The sequence below is a fragment of the Macaca mulatta genome, chromosome 18 (genome assembly GCF_049350105.2).
Source record: "Macaca mulatta isolate MMU2019108-1 chromosome 18, T2T-MMU8v2.0, whole genome shotgun sequence".
In the NCBI taxonomy this organism is placed as follows: Eukaryota; Metazoa; Chordata; class Mammalia; order Primates; family Cercopithecidae; genus Macaca; species Macaca mulatta.
Genome location: NC_133423.1, coordinates 1,094,635 through 1,114,696, shown reverse-complemented (window position 1 = coordinate 1,114,696; position 20,062 = coordinate 1,094,635). Strand labels below are relative to the sequence as shown.

At 55.1% G+C, this 20,062-nt stretch overlaps 1 protein-coding gene across 5 annotated transcripts in view; it reads right to left on the bottom strand.

Annotated features, from left to right (window-relative positions):
• The window catches only part of SLC66A2 (solute carrier family 66 member 2), a 57,437-nt gene that overhangs the window by 12,562 nt on the left and 24,813 nt on the right, over window positions 1-20,062 (bottom strand). For 4 of the 5 annotated variants that reach the window (NM_001265722.1, XM_077974576.1, XM_028837701.2 and 1 more), the window contains 1 exon segment: window positions 12,875-13,091. The exons of the other annotated variant lie outside the window; for it this stretch is intronic. In NM_001265722.1, coding sequence (NP_001252651.1) covers window positions 12,875-13,091 — 217 coding nt within the window. 5 annotated transcript variants of the gene reach the window in all.

Genomic DNA, 20,062 nt, shown 5'->3' with positions numbered 1-20,062 from the left:
GCCACAAAGGCGGCCATGCCTGCTTCAGGGACGGGCTGCTTCCCACACAAAGCCCGTGGCTTTATTTGGCGTGCAGCATCGGCTCACACTTGAGTTTCAACACTTTGTTTTTAATCAGTTGATAACTGTGTACACACACACCCCACACACACAGACACACAATTTCTGGCTTCCCTTGAAAAAGAGCCTTTTCAGATTTTAGATTATGCATCTGAAATTTCCTTCATAGATATGGATTATTTAATAGATATTCAAGTTATTTCTTCTTGGGTTAAAGGAATTGGTCCATTTTATCCAGATTTTCAAATGTATGGGCATGAGGTGGTTCACTGTACTCTTCTGATGCCTGTGGGGCCTACAGAATATCCTCTTCATACCAAATACTGGGGATCTGTGCTTGCTTGTCACTCTGGCTACCGGTTTCTCAGTTAATGATTTGTTCCGAAGAACCAGCTTTAGGCTTGGTTTTTCATATTTGCTGCAGTTTTGTTTTCATTTTTGTTGCTTGGTGTTAGCTCCGTTATTTCCTTCCTTCTGCTTGTTTGGGTTTACTTTGCATTTCATTTTCTAGTTTCTTAAGCTTAGATTGATGATTTGAGAACTTTCGTTTTCTAAAATCAGTATTTAATACTACAAATTTAACTCTAAGCATTGCTCTAGTTGCATCCCACAAATTTTGATATGGTGTGTTTTTCAGTTCAAAATATTTTCCATAGTTTGCTTTGAGACATCTTTAACAGATTGTTTAAAGGTGTGTTGTTGAGCTTCTAAATCTTTGGAGACTTAAGATCTGTTTCTGCTATTAATTTCTAGCTGAATTCTATATTCGTAGAAAATACTCTGGACAATTTCAGTTCTTTTCAAAAATTCTCATGACCCAGGATATGGTCTGTTTTGGTGAATACCTAATGGGATCTGAAAAGAATCGTACATTCACTTGGTTGTTGATGGTGCCCAGGTTTTCTATATCCTTGCTAACTTTGTCTGCTTTTTCTATCTGTTACTGAGGAGAGCTGGAGTCCCTAAGTGTAACCGGAGATTTGTCTTTCCATTTCTATCAGTTCTGGCCTTACGGACTTCCAGGCTCTGGGGTTCTGTGCATACGCACTCAGAACTGTTTTCTCCTCTTGGTGAATTCACCGGTCTATCATGATGCAATGTCCCTTTTTATTCAAGGCAAATGTTTTACTTTGCCTGGTATTAATACAGTGACTCCAAGCTTTCTTTGATTCATATATGCATAGTATATCTTTCTCCATCCTCTTATTTTTAATCTCACTGCATGGCCTCCTGCTCAGTATATCCCTGCACCCCGGCATCAGCCATGGATGTAATTAAAGTGAGCCTGCTGTAAACAGTAGGTAGCTGAGTCTTGGGTTTCCTTTTAAATCAATTTGAACATTGTTGTCCTTTAATTGGTATGGTTAGGCCATTTACAATGAATGTTATTACTGACATGTTTGAATTTAGGTCGACCATTTTAATTTTTTTTTTGTTCTCAGCTTGTCCCTACTGTTTTATTCCTGCCTTCTTTTAGATTTGAAATTTTAAAAACATCCCATTTTAATGTATCTGATTTTTCACTGTATCTCGTGTGTGTGTGTGTGTGTGTATATATATATATATATTTTTTTTTTTTTTCTTTTGAGATGGAGTCTCGCTCTGTTGCCCAGGCTGGAGTGCAGTGGCGTGTCTCAGCTCACTGCAACCTCTGCCTCCCAGTGAGTTCAAGCAGTTCTTCTGCCTCAGTCTCCCAAGTAGCTGGGACTACAGGCGCCTGCCACCACGCCCGGCTAATGTTTGTATTTTAGTAGAGATGGGTTTCACCATGTTGCCCAGGCTGGTCTTGAACTGAGCTCAGCCAATCCACCTGCCTTGGCCTCCCCAAGTGCTAGGATTACAGACGTGAGCCACCGTGCCCAGCCTGTATAGTTCTTTTAGTGCTCTAGGGCATTGGTTCCCAAATGGGAGTGATTATGACCCCATCCTCACACCCCTGCCCAAGGAAACATCTGGCAATTTCTGGAGACAATTTCTGGGGCTGTTCCACAGCCCCAGCTGGAGGAACACTGCTGGTATCTAGTGTGTAGAGGCCATAGGTGCTGTTAAACATCCTGAAGTACCAGGATAGTCCCCTACAATAAGGGATTCTCCAGTTCAAAGTATCAATAGTGCTGCGGTTGAAAAAGCCTATTGTAGGGACTATAATATATGTAACTTGTCCGAGTCTCCTTAAGATCAGTATTTTAGTACCTTAAGTGGAACGCGGAAGTCTTGCCACCAAGTTCACTACGGTCTCCCTCTTTTACACTGTAGTTGTCACTACAACTAAAACCCCACCAGTTATATTTTTTTTGCTAACTTTCACTTTTCAAATAACTTAAGAAAAATATCTATATTTACCCAGATATTGGCCATTTCTGTTGGTTTTTCCTTCATTCCTGGGGTCCCAAGTTGCTCTCTGGTCCACTTCCCTTCCAGCAGAAGAACTGGCTTTAGTATTTCCTGTCGAGGAGCACGGCTGCCACGACTTCGCTTCGCTTCCTTTCATTTGAGAAGGTCTTTATTTTGCCTTGATTCCTAAAGGATTTTTTTTTTTTTTTTTTTTTTTTTTTTTTTTTTTTTTTTGCTGAATAGAGAATTCTGGGTCAAACGTTCTTTTCTCGCAGCATCTGAAAAATGAGCACTTCCTTCTGACCTCCCTCGTTTCTGGTGAGAAACCAGAGTAATTTGGATCCTTTTCCTCTGACTGCTTTTGACATTTTTTTATTTGACTTTGATTCTTACCAGTTTGATTGTGATGTGATACGTTTGGGATTCACTGAACTTCTTACATCTATGTTTGTCTTTCACCAAATTTTGAGTGTTTTCAGCCCTTATTTCTTCAGTTATTTTCCTCTGTGCCACACTCTCTCTCTTCTCTTGCAGGCTCAGATGACAGAATATTAGACCTTTTGGAATTTGCCCCTGACTCTCTTCATGTTTTTGTTACTGTTTTTCAATTGCTTCCTGTTCAGAATGGACATTTTTTATTGGTTTGTCTTCAAGTTCACTATTTCCTCTCATCTGCATTCTACAGTTGTGCCATATAATACATTATTTAGATTACTATATTTTTCAATTTAAAATTATGTATTTGGTTTTCTTTAAACCTCTATTTCTCTGCGGAGATGTTCGGTCTTCCCACGCATTCCAAGAACGTTTCTCTTTTCCGTCAGAGCACAGTTACAACAGTGACTGTCGGCCTGAGCTGGTTCCTATTGACTGTCATTTCCATTGAGAGCTGAGAAACTCTGACTCTTCATACATAACTTTGGTTTTTATCTTGGACATTCTGAACATTATGCAGTGAGATGTGAGTCTTCCGTGGTCCTATCAACAGTGTTGCTTTTCCTGCTACCAAGCACTTCAGGTGGTTAGATTCAGGGTGCGAGGTCTGACTTGTTTTTGGTGGACTGCAGTTCAATTTAATTCCACTTCAGAACCTTCCTTTTGCTCTTTAGATCTGTCCTTCATGTGCAACACTCAGAGACAAGACTGGGACTTGAGAGGTCGACTGTCCACAATGACACTGAGTTCTCAAAGCTGCTGGGATGTAGTTTAGGTCCAGATCTATGCATGTGTAGTTCAAGGGTGAGTCCAGAAACTTCACCACAGCATCCCCATTCTTCTTCACCATGGTGTACCCAACCTTCCCCATCAGAGTACCACAGAGTCCCCAACCTTCCCCGCAACGTCACCAGAGTCCCCAACCTTCCCCACAACCTCACCACGGAGTCCCCAACCTTCCCCGCAACGTCACCAGAGTCCCCAACCTTCCCCACAACCTCACCACGGAGTCCCCAGCTTTCCCCACCACCTCACCACGGAGTCCCCAGCCTTCCCCACAGCCTCACCACGGAGTCCCCAACCTTCCCCCACAACCTCACCACGGAGTCCCCAGCCTTCCCCACAACCTCACCACGGAGTCCCCAGCCTTCCCCACAACCTCACCACGGAGTCCCCAGCCTTCCCCACAACCTCACCACGGAGTCCCCAGCCTTCCCCACAACCTCACCAGCCTTCCCCACAACCTCACCACGGAGTCCCCAACCTTCCCCACAACCTCACCACAGAGTCCCCAACCTTCCCCACAACCTCACCACAGAGTCCCCAACCTTCCCCACAACCTCACCACATAGTCCCCAGCCTTCCCCACAACCTCACCACAGAGTCCCCAACCTTCCCCACAACCTCACGACAGAGTCCCCAACCTTCCCCACCATCTCACCACAGTCTCCCCCCAGCCTTCCCCATCAGAGTACCACAGAGTCCCCAACCTTCCCCACAACCTCACCACGGAGTCCCCAACCTTCCCCACAACCTCACCACAGAGTCCCCAGCCTTCCCCACAACCTCACCACAGAGTCCCCAGCCTTCCCCACAACCTCACCACGGAGTCCCCAGCCTTCCCCACAACCTCACCACGGAGTCCCCAGCCTTCCCCACAACCTCACCACAGAGTCCCCAACCTTCCCCACCACCTCACCACAGTCCCCCCCCAGCCTTCCCCATCAGAGTACCACAGAGTCCCCAACCTTCCCTACAACCTCACCACAGTGTCCCCAGCCTTCCCCACAACCTCACCACAGTCCCCAGCCTTCCCCACCATCTCACCACAAGACTTTTTCTAGTTCATTCTCTTCTAAATTTGAGCATTTTTTTGGCATCACATATGAATGAGCTAAGCTATAATTTAAGGCACGTTTAAGCTGTAATTTAACATTCTCTTATTCTAAAAGAGACCATACGCACCACACAAGTCCTACATAAAGGACCAAAGACAGGTGTAAAAGAGACAAACAAGGTACCCTGGAGAATCTGCCAACCGTGTCTGTTTTGCCCAGGGTTTCCCATGTGGCTGCGCGTGTGCCAGTGTAGACGGAGGAGGCCAGGGCAAGTTTGCTTTCGCTGCTTTGACAGCGTCCCTCCTCACAGAGCGGCCACACAGGTTAACTGTGAACAACTTTCAGACTATCTGCAGTGAAACAGTCAAAGCAACTCAAATCTAGAGAGACAGCTTTTAGCGCCCATCGTAACATCAGGTAAAGCCCTGTGGTCTGCAAGCCCCCGGCTGCCAGGCGTGGCTGGGGAAGGGCTGGGAGGCAGCAGCACCCGCACCATGGCCTTGGGGGGGTGCAAGTGGGAAGGTGATGCCTGAGCCTGGCGCCCAGGGAGGAGGAGCAGAGCCTGGAACAGCCTGGGCTGCTTTGCTGTCTGGAGGGAAATCGGGGGTTGGGTCCCCTCCTGAGGCCCCAACCACAGGCAGAGCCCAGGCCCATTCGGAGCCCACCCTAGGAGGGGGCTGGTCAGCCCCAAGGGGCCAGTGGGGGCCTGGACACCTCCTTTCCATCCCCTTCCCTGCTGACGCCTCCAACACACAGAACCCCAGGGAGCCAGGCAGGTGGCTGGCCACCCCCAGTGAGGGTTCCACAGTGGCAGAGCTCAGGCCTGCACACACCAACAAAGATGGAAGCAGATGCTGGGCTCCAGAGTTCCAGCCGGGACACAGGCCTGGTCAGATGGGGGCCGGAGGACGTGCAGCTGAAACCTGATCCCAGGACCACCTGTCCCTGTCCCCGGGTCACCGCCCAGCGCCCTCACTGTTAGCATCCCCGGGGCCCTGATGCACAGGTGCACCCCACAGCATGGCAGCTGCAGACACAGAGCCATCGCTGGGCTGGGTTCTGCTGGCTGCGGGGACATTCCAGCTGCTGGGACAATCCGTCAGAGAAGATGGCTCCACCACTGTGGCACGGGGACTGGAATCCCAGCCACCCCCACCCCCCTAGCTACATCATTTAGAGGGCAGGGGAGGGGCCAGGAGCAGGGAGGGGCCGGGAGCAGGGAGGGGACCGGAGCAGGGAGGGGAGAGGAGCAGGGAGGGGCCGGCAGCAGGGAGGGGATGGCAGCAGGGAGGGGCTGGGAGCAGGGAGGGGCCGGCAGCAGGGAGGGGATGGCAGCAGGGAGGGGCCGGGAGCAGGGAGGGGCCGGGAGCAGGGAGGGGATGGCAGCAGGGAGGGGACCGGAGCAGGGAGGGGAGAGGAGCAGGGAGGGGAGAGGAGCAGGGAGGGGCCGGCAGCAGGGAGGGGATGGCAGCAGGGAGGGGACGGGAGCAGGGAGGGGAGAGGAGCAGGGAGGGGAGAGGAGCAGGGAGGGGCCGGCAGCAGGGAGGGGCCGGGAGCAGGGAGGGGACGGGAGCAGGGAGGGGACGGCAGCAGGGAGGGGACGGCAGCAGGGAGGGGACGGCAGCAGGGAGGGGACGGCAGCAGGGAGGGGGACAGGAGCAGGGAGGGGGACAGGAGCAGGGAGGGGGACAGGAGCAGGGAGGGGGACAGGAGCAGGGAGGGGACCAGGAGCAGGGAGGGGAACAGGAGCGGGCAGGGTACTGGAGCGGGCAGGGGACGGGAGCGGGGAGGGGACGGGAGCAGGGAAGGGACGGGAGCGGGCAGGGGACGGGAGCGGGCAGGGGACGGGAGCGGGGAGGGGACGGGAGCAGGGAAGGGACGGAAAACAGCTCCGCAAATTATTAAACAGGGTCACACCCCACCGGGGATTCCACCCCCACGCCTACATCCGTGAGAAAGGAAAACTACGTCCACATAAAAACTCGTTCACGAGTGTCCATCGCACGTTAACAGCCTAAACATTAAACCATCAAACGTCCCTCAGCTGAAGAACGGAAGAGCAAATGTGGCAAATCTATGGAAGGAACATTTTTTCAACCACAAAAAGGAAAGAAACACTGACCCCTTCTGCAGCATGGACGAACCCTGAGAACACAAAGTGCAGGGAAAGAAGCCAAGCACAAGGCCACATATCACCAGGCCACGTATTGCCAGGCCACATAGCGCCAGGCCACGCGTTGCCGGGCACCACTGATGTGACGCGTCTGGAAAGGCAAGCCCACAGAGATGGGAAGCAGAGGAGGGGCAGCAGAGGCTGGGGCAGTGGTAATGACTGCCAGTGGCCGCGGAGTTGCTTCCTGCAGTGTGGAAAATGTTCTGGAATTAGACCGTGATGCTGGCTTCGTGGCCCCATAAGTATACTGTGATGTGAGTCACATCTCAGGCGGGTCACACTTTGTAATGTTCCAGAGCCTCCGCTGAACCCTCCTGTCACATGGGCCAGCCTGCATGCACCCAGCTCACTTCATGTTAACCCAGGTGTCCTGTGCAGCAGTCACTCCACTCCGAACCGCCGGGGCCTGCTCTGCATCAGAGGGATAAGGAAAGGCACGGTGACGGGGGTCTGAGTGTCATGAAGACGTGGCCCCCGGGGAGACAAGCCACACACCCAGGGGCTGAGGACCCACACAGCCTGCTCTAGAGTTTGGGGAAGAGCTCGGCTTCTGGATCCAGCCCATGTCCTGGATGGACAGGGGCAGCCCCAAGGAGTGAGGACTGACAGAGTTCAAATCCTCTCCCTGCGGGGGCGGCCTGAGCCTCAGCTTCACCTGCTGCAGGCACCATGCCCTGCCTGCCTGGTCACCCATCCTCACTCGGCCACCGTGGTCACACACAGTCGGGGCCGCACAGGCACCTGCCCAGGCTCTTCCGCCGCCAACGTATTCTGCATTTCAGGCTCCTCCCCATCCGTCAACACCAAAGCTCCCCGGCCGCCCTCATCGTCTACGCCCATGTCACCCTCCAATCCTCGTTAGGTAACAGTCTTCAAACCCAGTAAAAACTAGAGGAAGAGGAATGCAAACACTCTCAGAGAATCCGCCCTTCAGAGCCTGCTGCGTTAATTAGTAAGCTGTTTCTGAAGCTTTATCGTGTCTCGTTACTGGTTCAGAACCTACCACCACATAGTATTTTCTAAAGGGAAGTCACTGTTCAAAAATGCATCCGGCAGTTGCTCCAAGGTAGAACCGTGTGTGCACGGCTGTGTGTGTGTGCATGCATGGAGGCAGCGGTGCACGCCAGCCTGTGCACGTGTGTGCATGTACACGAGACGCAGGACTTTCCAGAAGCAGGGCTGCTGTGAGATTGACCTGGGAGTTCTCGAGTCGCTTCCTATCAAACATCCTAGGGACCTTCGATTTAACGTGGAGCTGAGGCTGCGGGTCCCAGGGCGGACTCCAGGCAGCACGCCTCCCTCACCCAGGGCAGTGGCACCAGCAGGTCCCCAGAGAAAAGGAGCTGGAGCCTTCAGGCTGTCACGTTTCAGGCTCACGTCACCATTCGCCACCAAAGTCATGACTTTTTTTTTTTTTTTTAGACTGAATCTCACTCTGTCGCCCAGGCTGGAGTGCAGTGGCATGATCTTGGCTCACTGCAACCTCCACCTCACAGGTTCAAGTGATTCTCCTGCCTCAGCCTCCCGAGTAGCTGGGATTACAGGTGCCTGCCACTACACCTAGCTAATTTTTGCATTTTTAGTAGAGACGGGGTTTCACCATCTTGGCCAGGCTGGTCTTGAACTAACCTTATGATCCACCCGCCCTGGCCTCCCAAACTGCTGGGATTACAGGCGTGAGCCACCAAGCCCAGCCCAAAATCTTGGTTTTTTACGTATCTGTAAGTACGTTTGTATGCACATTTTAAATGTCATCTTAAACACGAACCTGGAGATTATACAGGAAGCACACATGATCTATCAAACCTGCATTCAGAAACCAATACCCACAATGGCTTCAACAATCACAAATCCTGACAGGGCTGGGGGAACCACAATGCCCCATCAGGAAGGTGGGAGCACACAGGAACCTGAGACGCCTCTGACCTGCCTCCAGACAGGGAGCCGTCTGACAGCAGGACGTGGGGGTCACTCCAGCAAGGCTGCCGTGGGCCAGGAGGAACAGGCAGGTACCACAGGAGCACCCAGGAAGTGGCGAAGGGGAGACGTTCCCCTTGCCCAAGCCACGTCTGGAGAGCAAGTGGAGCCCAGGCTGGGGAGGGCTGAAGATCCACAGAGCGGCGGCCTGGACCCCATGCAGAGAAGCCAGGAGACCACACAGCAAAGGGGGCAGAGGTGGGACCCTGTGCCCCACAGTCCGCGGCGCCGAGGGAGGAAGGTGGGCAGGGCCCACAGGCCCAAGGAGACGCAGCTTCAGACGCGCAGGTACAGCCGGTTCCTGACTCAGCCCTGCCCAGAGAGAACCTCAGGAACAGCCCCCACCTCGCTGGCCCGAGCCCTGCAGGCCCTGCCTTCCCTAGGCCGCCAGGTGGAACATGGGGGGCCGACACCCCGTGGCGTCTCAGGTTGTGGAAGGCAGCTGCTGGGCCTCCAGAATTCATGCTCGGGTGATGCTAAAACCCGGGGCCAAGGCAAAACGCGGCGTCAGAGCAGAAGGAAGGACGTGTGGCACAAAAGCCGGGCCTGGAGTGGTCGTTTCCTTTCCCCTTCAGCTGAGAACCCTCCCAAAACCCTCCCTCAGGCCATGCAGAGGCAACGTCCCCCAAATAGACCCCAGACTCGTCCAGCCAGGCATGGGGTGCTGCCGTACCCGCAGTGCTCCCCGTACCCGCAGTGCTTCCCGTACCCGCAGTGCCTCCCGTACCCGCAGTGCTTCCCGTACCCGCAGTGCCTCCCGTACCCGCAGTGCTCCCCGTACCCGCAGTGCTTCCCGTACCCGCGGCGCTCCCGTACCCGCGGTGCCCCTGTACCCGCAGTGCCTCCCGTACCCGCAGTGCTTCCCGTACCCGCAGTGCCTCCCGTACCCGCAGTGCCTCCCGTACCCGCAGTGCTTCCCGTACCCGCGGCGCTCCCGTACCCGCGGTGCCCCTGTACCCGCAATGCTCCCGTACCCGCGGTGCTCCCGTACCCGCGGTGCCCCCGTACCCGTGGTGCTGCCGTACCCGCGGTGCCCCCGTACCCGCGGTGCCGCCGTACCCGTGGCGCTGCCGTACCCGCAGTGCTTCCTGCAGGACTGACTGCTGGCTCGGTGCTGGGGAGAAACCCACGCACTCCTGCACACGAAAGTGTGTGTGCCGCCTGTGGTGGCGTGAGTGAGAACAGGAAACGCATGTCCAATGTGTTTCTTCCACACACAGACCCCCCTTCCACAGGTGTTTCTGGAGCCTTCCCTGTGTGTGAGAAGGGCAGACTTCGGGGGCCTGAGACAGGCCTGCCTGCAGGGCCGCCTCGGCTGGCATCTGGAAATGGGTTTGAGGATTCCCACGTCCCCACAACCGACAGGGCAGGCCCTGGGCTGAGACTTTGAACAATGTGCCTGCGCTGAACAGCAAAACCTGCTCCCCTGGGACCGGGGACAATGGCTCCCGCCAAGCCCGGGCCCCTGTGAGCAGCCCTCTCAGGCCAGGCCAAGGCCACACACGGCCAGCTCCTCATGAGAGGGGCCAGGAGGCCACCACGTGGGGTCCTGATCTACTGAGAACCTCACCACGAGGCTGTGGTGACGCTCAGGAGGGCACAGGCCTGGCACCCAGGTACCTCCCACAGATCTCCAGGTTGCAAGCTCGGCACCCGGGCACTGCCCACAGGATCTCCAGCTGTGGGGTGGCTGGGGACCCCACACTCCGCCGGATCGGGCCCACGTCCAGCCAGGGAGCCCACACGCAACGCCTGCCCTGAGACCCACTTTCTCTCGGGGAGCATCCTTGCCTTTCGGGTCCCGTACGAAGCCCTCAGGGCTGCCACTGCCCAACCCAACAGTGAGGGAGCCTGTTCCAGCCATGGACACGCTCTCGGGCCTCCACGCACCCTCACCCGGGAAACCCCAGCAACCCCCGTGGTCTTGATTCACTGTAATCACACCAGCCAGGGCAGCTCACCCACACCACACCCCACCCCACACCCCACCCCACACCCCAACCTGTCCCTGCCTCACACCCATGCCAACACCCCACACCTGGACCCATGCCCCACACCTCTACCTACAACCCACACCCATAACTGCAACCCACACCTAATACACCCCACACCCATGCCCATGCCCTACACCTATACCTACAACCCCCACCTGCACCCCACACCCCAACCCGTACCTACACCTCACATCCATACCCAAATAACATTCCCTCCAAATCACACCTCTGCCTACAACCTACACTCATAAATGCAGCCCACACCTAATATGCCTCACACCCATACCCATGTCCCACAGGAGTACCTACAGCCCACACCTGTACCTACCTGCCACACCTATGCCTACAGCACACACCTGTACCTGCCACACCTATGCCTACAGCACACGCCTGCACCCCATACCCCCACCCCAACCACACCTACACTTCATATCTGTACCTACGTCCCACACCCATACCTACACTGTACACCCATAACTGTAATCCACACCCATGCCTAGAACCCACACCTGCACCCCATGCCCCATACCCCAACCCATACCTTCACCCCACACCTGTGCCTACAACGCACACCCCTACCTACAGCCCACACCCGTAACTGCAACCCACACCTGTAACCCTGACCTGTACCTACATCTCACCCCCTACCACCACCCCACACCTGCAACAAGCCCTCCTACCTTTACCTATAACCGGCAACTGAACCTACACCCCACAGGACCCCGGCCCTCACACCAAACCTGCAAATACAGGAAAGCCCTAGAGGGGGTGCTATGGTCCCTGGGCACCCGTTCTCAAACACAAAAACACATCAGCCCCTCTCTTCCAGGCTGTTTCCCAAAAATAACAAATCCAAGAATAACATTCCCTCCAAATCACAGCCTCAGCATCTGTGACGGAGACCAGACCCAAGCACAGTGTGGGGGCCCAGGGGTGTCATCAGTGAGAAGCAGGCACCGGGGGGGTCCTCAGTGAGGAGCAGGCACCGGGGGGTCCTCAGTGAGGAGCGGGCACCGGGGGGGGTCCTCAGTGAGGAGCGGGCACTGGGGGGGGGTCCTCAGGAGCGGGCACCGTGGGGGGGTCCTCAGTGAGGAGCGGGCACCGTGGGGGGGGGTCCTCAGTGAGGAGCGGGCACCGGGGGGGTCCTCAGTGAGGAGCGGGCACCGGGGGGGGGTCCTCAGTGAGGAGCGGGCACCGGGGGGGGTCCTCAGTGAGGAGCGGGCACCGGGGGGGTCCTCAGTGAGGAGCGGGCACCGGGGGGGGGTCCTCAGTGAGGAGCGGGCACCGGGGGGGTCCTCGGTGAGGAGCGGGCACCGGGGGGGGTCCTCGGTGAGGAGCGGGCCTGGGTATTGAAGGTGTGAGAGACGAGAGTTTTCTGCCGCTGCTGCAGCAAGCAGATCTGTTTTTATTACAATGTGGTTTCCATCCAGGACCTTGACTGAGCCCGTGGGAATCGTGCTGCTTACATCGTGCCCTATCCCTGGCGGTCACGGGGGTGTCCCAGCACGCACTGGTGCAGGGCGCCCAGGCGTGGTCAGTGGTTCCGAACATCAGCCTGCCCAGCCTTCTACCACATACCTCAGAGGCCAGAGGCCATGCTGGGCCCAGTGGGGAGAGACCGAGGACAGTGTCCAAGGCAGCCCCCACACCACCTTCCCTGCCCCATCAGACCCGCCCTGACCCTGGGCCAGGCTGGCTGCCCGGCACTCCTCCTGGCATGGTGGGCCGAGCCTGCTCTGCCCCGTGTGGCCAGGCACTCGGACATCCCTCCCACTGGAAGGTTCTGCCTCAACGGCCCTGAAGGAACAGCTCCCAACCCCGTGCTGGGTAGAGTGCCGGCAACAGGGTCTCGGCTGCCCCCACGTGGCCCACACAAGCTCATCTGCTCCAACACAAGATCAAGGGGCCAAGGCCTATAAAGCTGACTATTCTTTAACCGGCAGCTTCACAGGTCAACATGGGAAATACACAGCCAGTCACACAGGCGTTTGATTTTTACCAAACCTGCAGCCATGTGGTGCCTCTGGGGCAGTGACGCTCCCATGGCAGCATCCCCGGCCTACCTCATGCCCTCCGTGGACTGGTGGCGGTGGTTGCGGTAAAGCTGCGGCACGCCCAGCATGGCTTCGGTCAGCACGGCCAGGAAGCCCAGGGTCTCCACAAACAGGGTGGAGTCAATGGACAGGTAGGTGATGTAGCCTGCCACGCCCGTGAAGGCCAGGACGCACTGCACATAGTCCGAGAAGCTGCTCCACTGCCAGAAGTGGTGGGGGTCGAAGTCTAGGGCGAGAGGGAGAAGCAGCCTCAGCACAACTTAGGATCCAGGTGAGGGGTCGAGGTCAGTGAGGAGAGACAGGAACCAAGCAAGAGATCAGGGTCAGAGGAGGAGAGACAGGAACTGAGGGAGAGGTCAAGGTAAGAGGAGAGACGGGAACCAAGAAAGAGATCAGGGTCAGTGAGGAGACGGGAACCGAGCAAGAGATCAGAGTCAGGAGGAGAGACGGGAACTTGGGAACTGAGTAAGAGGTCAGGGTCAGTGAAGAGAGACGGGAACCGAGGGAGAGGTCAAGGTCAGGGAGATGGGGACCCAGCGAGAGGTCAGGGTCAGTGAGGAGAAACCGGAACCGAGGGAGAGGTCAAGGTCAGGGAGACGGGGACCCAGCGAGAGGTCAGGGTCAGTGAGGAGAGACCGGAACCGAGGGAGAGGTCAAGGTCAGGGAGGAGAGACGGGGACCCAGTGAGAGGTCAAGGTCAGGGAGACGGGGACCCAGTGAGAGGTCAAGGTCAGGGAGATGGGAACCCAGTGAGAGGTCAGGGAGGAGAGACGGGGATCCAGTGAGAGGTCAAGGTCAGGGAGACGGGGACCCAGCGAGAGGTCAGGGTCAGTGAGGAGAGACCGGAACCGAGGGAGAGGTCAAGGTCAGGGAGGAGAGACGGGGACCCAGTGAGAGGTCAAGGTCAGGGAGACGGGGACCCAGTGAGAGGTCAGGGTCAGAGGAGCCACGTAATCTTGATCACACCCCCCCGAAAGAGCCTTGGTACAAATACTAACTCAACGTAAAAGACGCTGACGTCAGGACAGGTGCAGTGGGCACCTACAGTCCCAGCTATTCAGGGGCCGAGGAGGGAGGATCACTGGAGCCCAGGAGTTGAGGCCAGCTTAGACACTTGTCTCTTTAAAAAAAAAAACTAAAATTCTTCAAATTAATCTTACTCTCTGAGAAGCGGGACAGTGCAGGGAATGCCCAGCACTGGAATCTGAGGCCTGGTTGGGGCGCAGCCCCCCTCAGGTTAACTACGGTCTCCTGTTCCTCAGATGTTACCGGGAAGAGACAGGGACCACCCCTAGGACATTCTGGGGATTCAACGAGTTGACCTTGAGTTCTACAACACGCCTCAGGCAGTGAGGCTCAGTAAATCCGTACCGTATCCCTCCTGCACGATGTCATTTGCTAGATGATGTATTCTGTAGAAAATATACTCACAAGCACTCACAGAAATTAGCAACTTAAAGGAGGCAGGTGGACATGTGCTGTCCGGGGGACACAGCTGCAGGGAAAAGGTGAATGGAGACAAACCTGCCAAGAAGCCTGCAAGGCGTGTGATGTGCCTGCGATTGACCCGTCCTTACAGCACCAGGGCCAGGGCATGGGCTGCACAGGTGGGGTGATGGGAGGTGGTGAAGTCAAGGGAGTTGGGGGTGCTGAGGGGTGAGGTTAGAGGGATTGGGGGGGTTGGAGTGTGGTGAGGTTAGGGGGGATTGGGGGCATCAGAGGGCAGAGGCGCCAGGGGTGTCGGGGGCTGGCTGCCTGTGGGGCTGGCAGTGCAGTGAGGGCAGGGGTGGCCAGGCTGTGCACCTTCTCCCTGTCCCCCTGGACCCTAGATCTGTGCCCCACTTCCGGCTCCACACTCCCTCCGAGTGAGACGCTGCTCAGCATCCGAGCTGGAAAGGGGCCGCACAGGAGGCAAGGCCAGAGGAAGGATGGGCACGGTGTGCGGCACCTCCCAGAACACGGCAGGGCGTGGGCTCACGTGTATTTCATGAAGAAACCCAGCTGCAGTGAGGGGGGCTGAGCAGGATACTGTGGACAGGGGGGCCATGGATGGGCGGGTGGTGGATGGGGGCGCCATGGACGGGTGGGCGGTGGATAGGTAGGTGGTGGACGGACAGGCAGGGAGACCGTGAATGGGCAGGCGGTGGACAGGCGGGCTATGGACAGGTGGGTGGCGGATGGGCAGGCCATGGACAGGCAGGCAGGGGGCCTGTGGACAGGTGGGGTCATGGATGGGCAGGCGGTGGATGGGCAGGCGGTGGATGGGCAGGCAGTGGATGGGCAGGTGGTGGACGGGAGGGTGAGGGTTTAAGGGACTTGGGAAAACCACATCCAAGGTCCATCTGTGGGAGACCTTTCTATTTTAGTTTCCCTAGAAAGGAGTCAATCAGCAAATGACTAACAGAAAATCCTCACTAAACAGTTTCTGAGAAAAGAATGAACCTGGACACTTACCTTATACCATATACGAAATTTAACTCAAAACGGATCAAAAACCTAAAAATAAGACCTGAAACTAAAACTCTCAGAAGAAAACATGAAGAAACACTTCAAGACATTAGACGTGTCAATGAATTTTTACCTGTAACACCAAAAGCACAGGCAACAAAAGAAAAATAAAAGATAAACTGGACTTCATCAAAATCTACAACATGGCCAGGTGCAGTGGCTCACACCTGTCATCCCAGCACCTTGGGAGGATGAGCTGGGAGAATCACTTGAGTCCAGGAGGTCTTGAACATAGTGAGATTCCATCTTTACAAAAACATAAAAAATGAGCAAGGCGTGGTGGTGCGCACCTGTGATCCCAGCTATTGGGAAGCTGAAGCAGAAGGATCCCTTGAGCCCAGGAGTTCAAGGCTGTAGTGAGCCATGGCTGTGCCACTGCACTACAGCCTGAGTGACAGAGTGGGACCTGGTCTCAAAAAAAAAAAAGGGCACTGGCGAGCTTGATCGCACACCCCAAACACCCTCAATTCGTGCATTTACCACTCATGGGCCGGCGGAGGGGCTCCCGAGGGTGGCAGAGGGACAGCAGGGTGAGAAGCACGAGGCAAGGCCGCTGAGATGTGCGGGTTGCAGGTGAGGGCAGATTTCCAAACAGAGCGTGGCCTGGTGCACGGTGGAATATTACTCAGCCACAAAAAGGAAGAAAGGGCAGATTCATGCAACAACACGGCTGGACCCTGAAACAGGACACCAAGTGACAGAAGCCAGACGCAGGAACCACACGCTAACGAGTCTGTTCCTATGAAGTGTCCAGCACAGGCGAGTGCACAGACAGCAGATGAGCAGCCGTCGGGGCTGGGGGAAGACGGAACTCGGGAAAAAGAAGGAAACTGGTTCAAAGGGGTTTCTTTGGGCGTGATGAAAGGCTCCCTAACGAGACAGCGGTGATGGCTGCGCAACTCTGTAAATACACTGAAAACCACCAAATTGTGTACTTTTAAATGGTGATAAAATGGTGAATTTTATGTTATGTAAATTATATCTCTAATTTTAACAACAAAATAAAAAATTTTAACGTATATCATTTGTCTTATACTGAAAGATGCAGGTATAAGTATCTACTTATTTTATTAATAAGTATCTACTTATTAGTAAATACTTATTCAGCATTTTCTGATGCTGAAGTTGAAAATAGTTCCTTCAACTCCAAGTCTGGGAATTAAGGTGCTGTCATTTGTATCCAGGACAATTTGAAATAAATTTAGCAGCCATCTACCATTAGCTGTCAGCTCACAGGAGCTGGGGAATTGGAGCAGGTGGCGGGGAGGAGCTGGGTAAGGAAAACGTTGGCTGAAGCTGACCTGGGGTGGCTCAGACAGTGGGAAATGAGATCTCTAAGTTCAGTCTGGAGAAGTCAGAGGACATGGGAGACACCTCGTGGACACGGAGACTCCTGATCTGTCAGGTGGAAAAGAACATTTTCCACACTTCTGAGAGATTCCTGTGTCAGGAGAGTTTCATTAACAGTTTTAAATCAGCGAATAAAGAAGAGAGAGGCGCCTGGCAGTCCTCCCGGAAGAGCTGGCCCTATCCTGAGGGACCCGGGAGGGCAGGGCACTCCCCTTTCCAAAGCAGCCAGGCCCCTGCACTGCTGAGTCCGACAGAAATCCAAGAGGGCAGGCGGCTGCGGGAGAGGAGGGGCTCTGAGAACAAAAACAAAAGGGCAAGAACACAATTAGGACGCACACCCGTGGCCACGCAAGGTGCTGAGAGAACAGCTGACAGTTGGCAGCGCAGACTCACACACTGTGACTTCCTGAGATGTGTTTCTAGATAGCGGTACCAAAGATAAGGCTTGAAAACGAGGCATTTAATGCTGAACAAATGTTTCCAGGCCTGGGGGGCTCACCAGAGGCCCACCCTGGCATGCACTGAGCTCTTGGGACCCTCAGCTGCCTGCAGGGAACAGCTGATCCTCAGAACCTTCCACTGCATGGGCGCGGCTGCCCTCAACTCACACACAGATCTCTTCCGGCACCCCCCACGGGGAGCCCCGTGGGAACAGACCAGCTCTCAGTCTCCATCAGTCCAACTGCTCCTGGATTAAAAAGCTATTTTACCACTTGGGGAATGTGCACCAGGAGACTGTCTCCTAATGGGCAAGAAAGATCCGATTTCTCATCAGGTCGTGTTTTCATGTCCACAGGAGCACATGAGAGAGCCTGGTGTAAGAGGATCTGACAGCCAACGGGTCCAAGGCATTGAAGCAAGAGCAACTCCATCGTTAACAGGGGCTGGGTAAGATGAGGCTGAGGCCCACTGGGCTGCGTTCCCAGACGGTCAGGCATTCTTAATCACAGGATGAGACAGGAGGTCGGCACAAGATACAGGTCCTAAAGACCTTGCTGATAAAGCAGCTGGCAGTAAAGAAGCCGGCTAAAACCCACCAAAACCAAGATGGCCACGAGAGTGACCTCTGGTTGTCCTCACTGCTGCACCCCCACCAGCGCCATGACAGTTTACAGATGCTGTGGCAACATCAGGAAGCTACCCTATACGGTCTAAAAAGGGGAGCATGAATATTCCACCCCTTGTTTAGCATACCGTCAAGAAATCACCATAAAAATGGGCGACCATGGCCGGGCGCGGTGGCTCAAGCCTGTAATCCCAGCACTTTGGGAGGCCGAGACGGGCGGATCACGAGGTCAGGAGATCGAGACCATCCTGGCTAACACGGTGAAACCCCATCTCTACTAAAAAATACAAAAAACTAGCCGGGCGAAGTGGCGGGCGCCTGTGGTCCCAGCTACTCGGGAGGCTGAGGCAGGAGAATGGCGTAAACCCGGGAGGAGGAGCTTGCAGTGAGCTGAGATCCGGCCACTGCACTCCAGCCTGGGCGACAGAGCCAGACTCAGTCTCAAAAAAAAAAAAAAAAAAAAAATGGGCGACCAGCAGCCTTTGGGGTGCTCTGCCTATGAAGGAGCCATTCTCTTATTCCTTTACCTCCCTAATAAACCTGCTTTCACTTTATGGACTCGCCTCAAATTCTTTCTTGCACGAGACCCAAGAGTCCTCTCCTGGGGTCTGGGTGGGGAGCCCTTTCCAGTAACAAACGTGAGAGGGAAAGAGAATGCTAGAGAGCTTCCTGTTGGGACTGGGACGGCTGGAGGGCATCACAGCACTGGTTTCGAACACTGAATGGAGAACTGCCATGCAGCATGAACCTGGGCGCATCAGACCCCTGCAGGCACCCTCGGGACTCACAGATCACACACTCAGTGGGTGCTCACAGGACGTGAATGGCGTCTCAGTAACGCTGAGCTCCACCCCAGAGCCACAGGGTGACTTTCACAGGGCCACGGAGCCTCCTGGGCCACACTGCTCAGGGACATTCTGGAGGGGAGGAAATTGCTTTTTTTTTTTTTTTCAGGGTTCTTGCATGAATTCTAATTGAGACATTACATTCAGAATTATAGCACTCATAGTGATAGTTTTCAGAAGATTGTAACAGCTTCTTTGCTACTTAAGGAGTACAGACGGTGCAGCTGCTTACCTGAATGACTTCTTAAATAAGTGGCTACTACCACTCCAGTTTTCCTAGTTGTAGCTCTGTTACAGGTTACTGACCACGAGTGTTGGCAAAGAAACTTTTTTTTTTTTTGAGACGGAGTCTCGCTCTGTCACCCAGGCTGGAGTGCGGTGGCGTGATCTTGGCTCACTGCAAACTCTGCCTCCCGGGTTCCCGCCATTCTCCTGCCTCAGCCTCCCAAGTAGCTGGGACTACAGGTGCTGCCACCACGCCCAGATAATTTTTTTGTATTTTTGGTAGAGACGGGGTTTCACCGTGTTAGCCAGGATGGTCTCGATCTCCTGACTTCGTGATCCGCCTGCCTTGGCCTCCCAAAGTGCTGGGATTACAGGCATGAGCCACCGCGCCCGGCCAGAAACTGTTCTTTTAAGCACTTTGGTGCTCCCTGGAGTGACGGCCAGTCCCAGCAACTAAACTGTATCACGCTCCCATTTTAACTTTGTGACTGTTTCAATATTTTTAAAAATACAAATCGACTCTCCATGAAAAAACAAAACAACCTCCCACTTCCTTCAAATCCCTGTTCCAGGCTCACTTGGCCTCCTGCGAGCTGCCCTTCCAGGCAGGTACCAGCCCCACCTGCTGCGTCTGCTTCTCCACCGCACTCCAGCTGAGCAGGCAGAGCCTGTCCTTGGAAACGGCCCAGCCACCTGGGAGTGGAGCTAACAGGCACCACCCAGGCCCGGAGCTGCAGGCAGGGCTCAGCAGGACCCCGGGCGGGCGCACAGGGGCTCATCAGGGGGACCTGAGGGGCGCAGGCTACAGTCGGGAGGAGGACTACAGCACAGACAGGAGGCCCCTGAGGCCACCAGGGCCCACTTTTACTTTATCCTAAGGATCAGGGACACGAAAGGATTTTAACAAAGACAGCCGCACCACCTGCTGCAGAATGAGTATGAACGCCCTTCTTAGCCTTCGAGACCGGCATTGGCCTCGCTGACCCCCTCTAATCCTGCCACCTGTGCAGCAGGCGGCAACAGGGACAGGGAGATGGCACAGCTGGGGCCAGAGGACGACTCAGAGAGACCCACACCAGAGACCCTCGGAGAGTGACAGAGCCCCCGCCCCAACCCCGGTGAGTGACAGAGCCCCCACCCCAACCCGGGTGAATGGGACAGACAGCGTGGGGACGGAGCACGTCCAGGGCCAGAGCGGGAGTG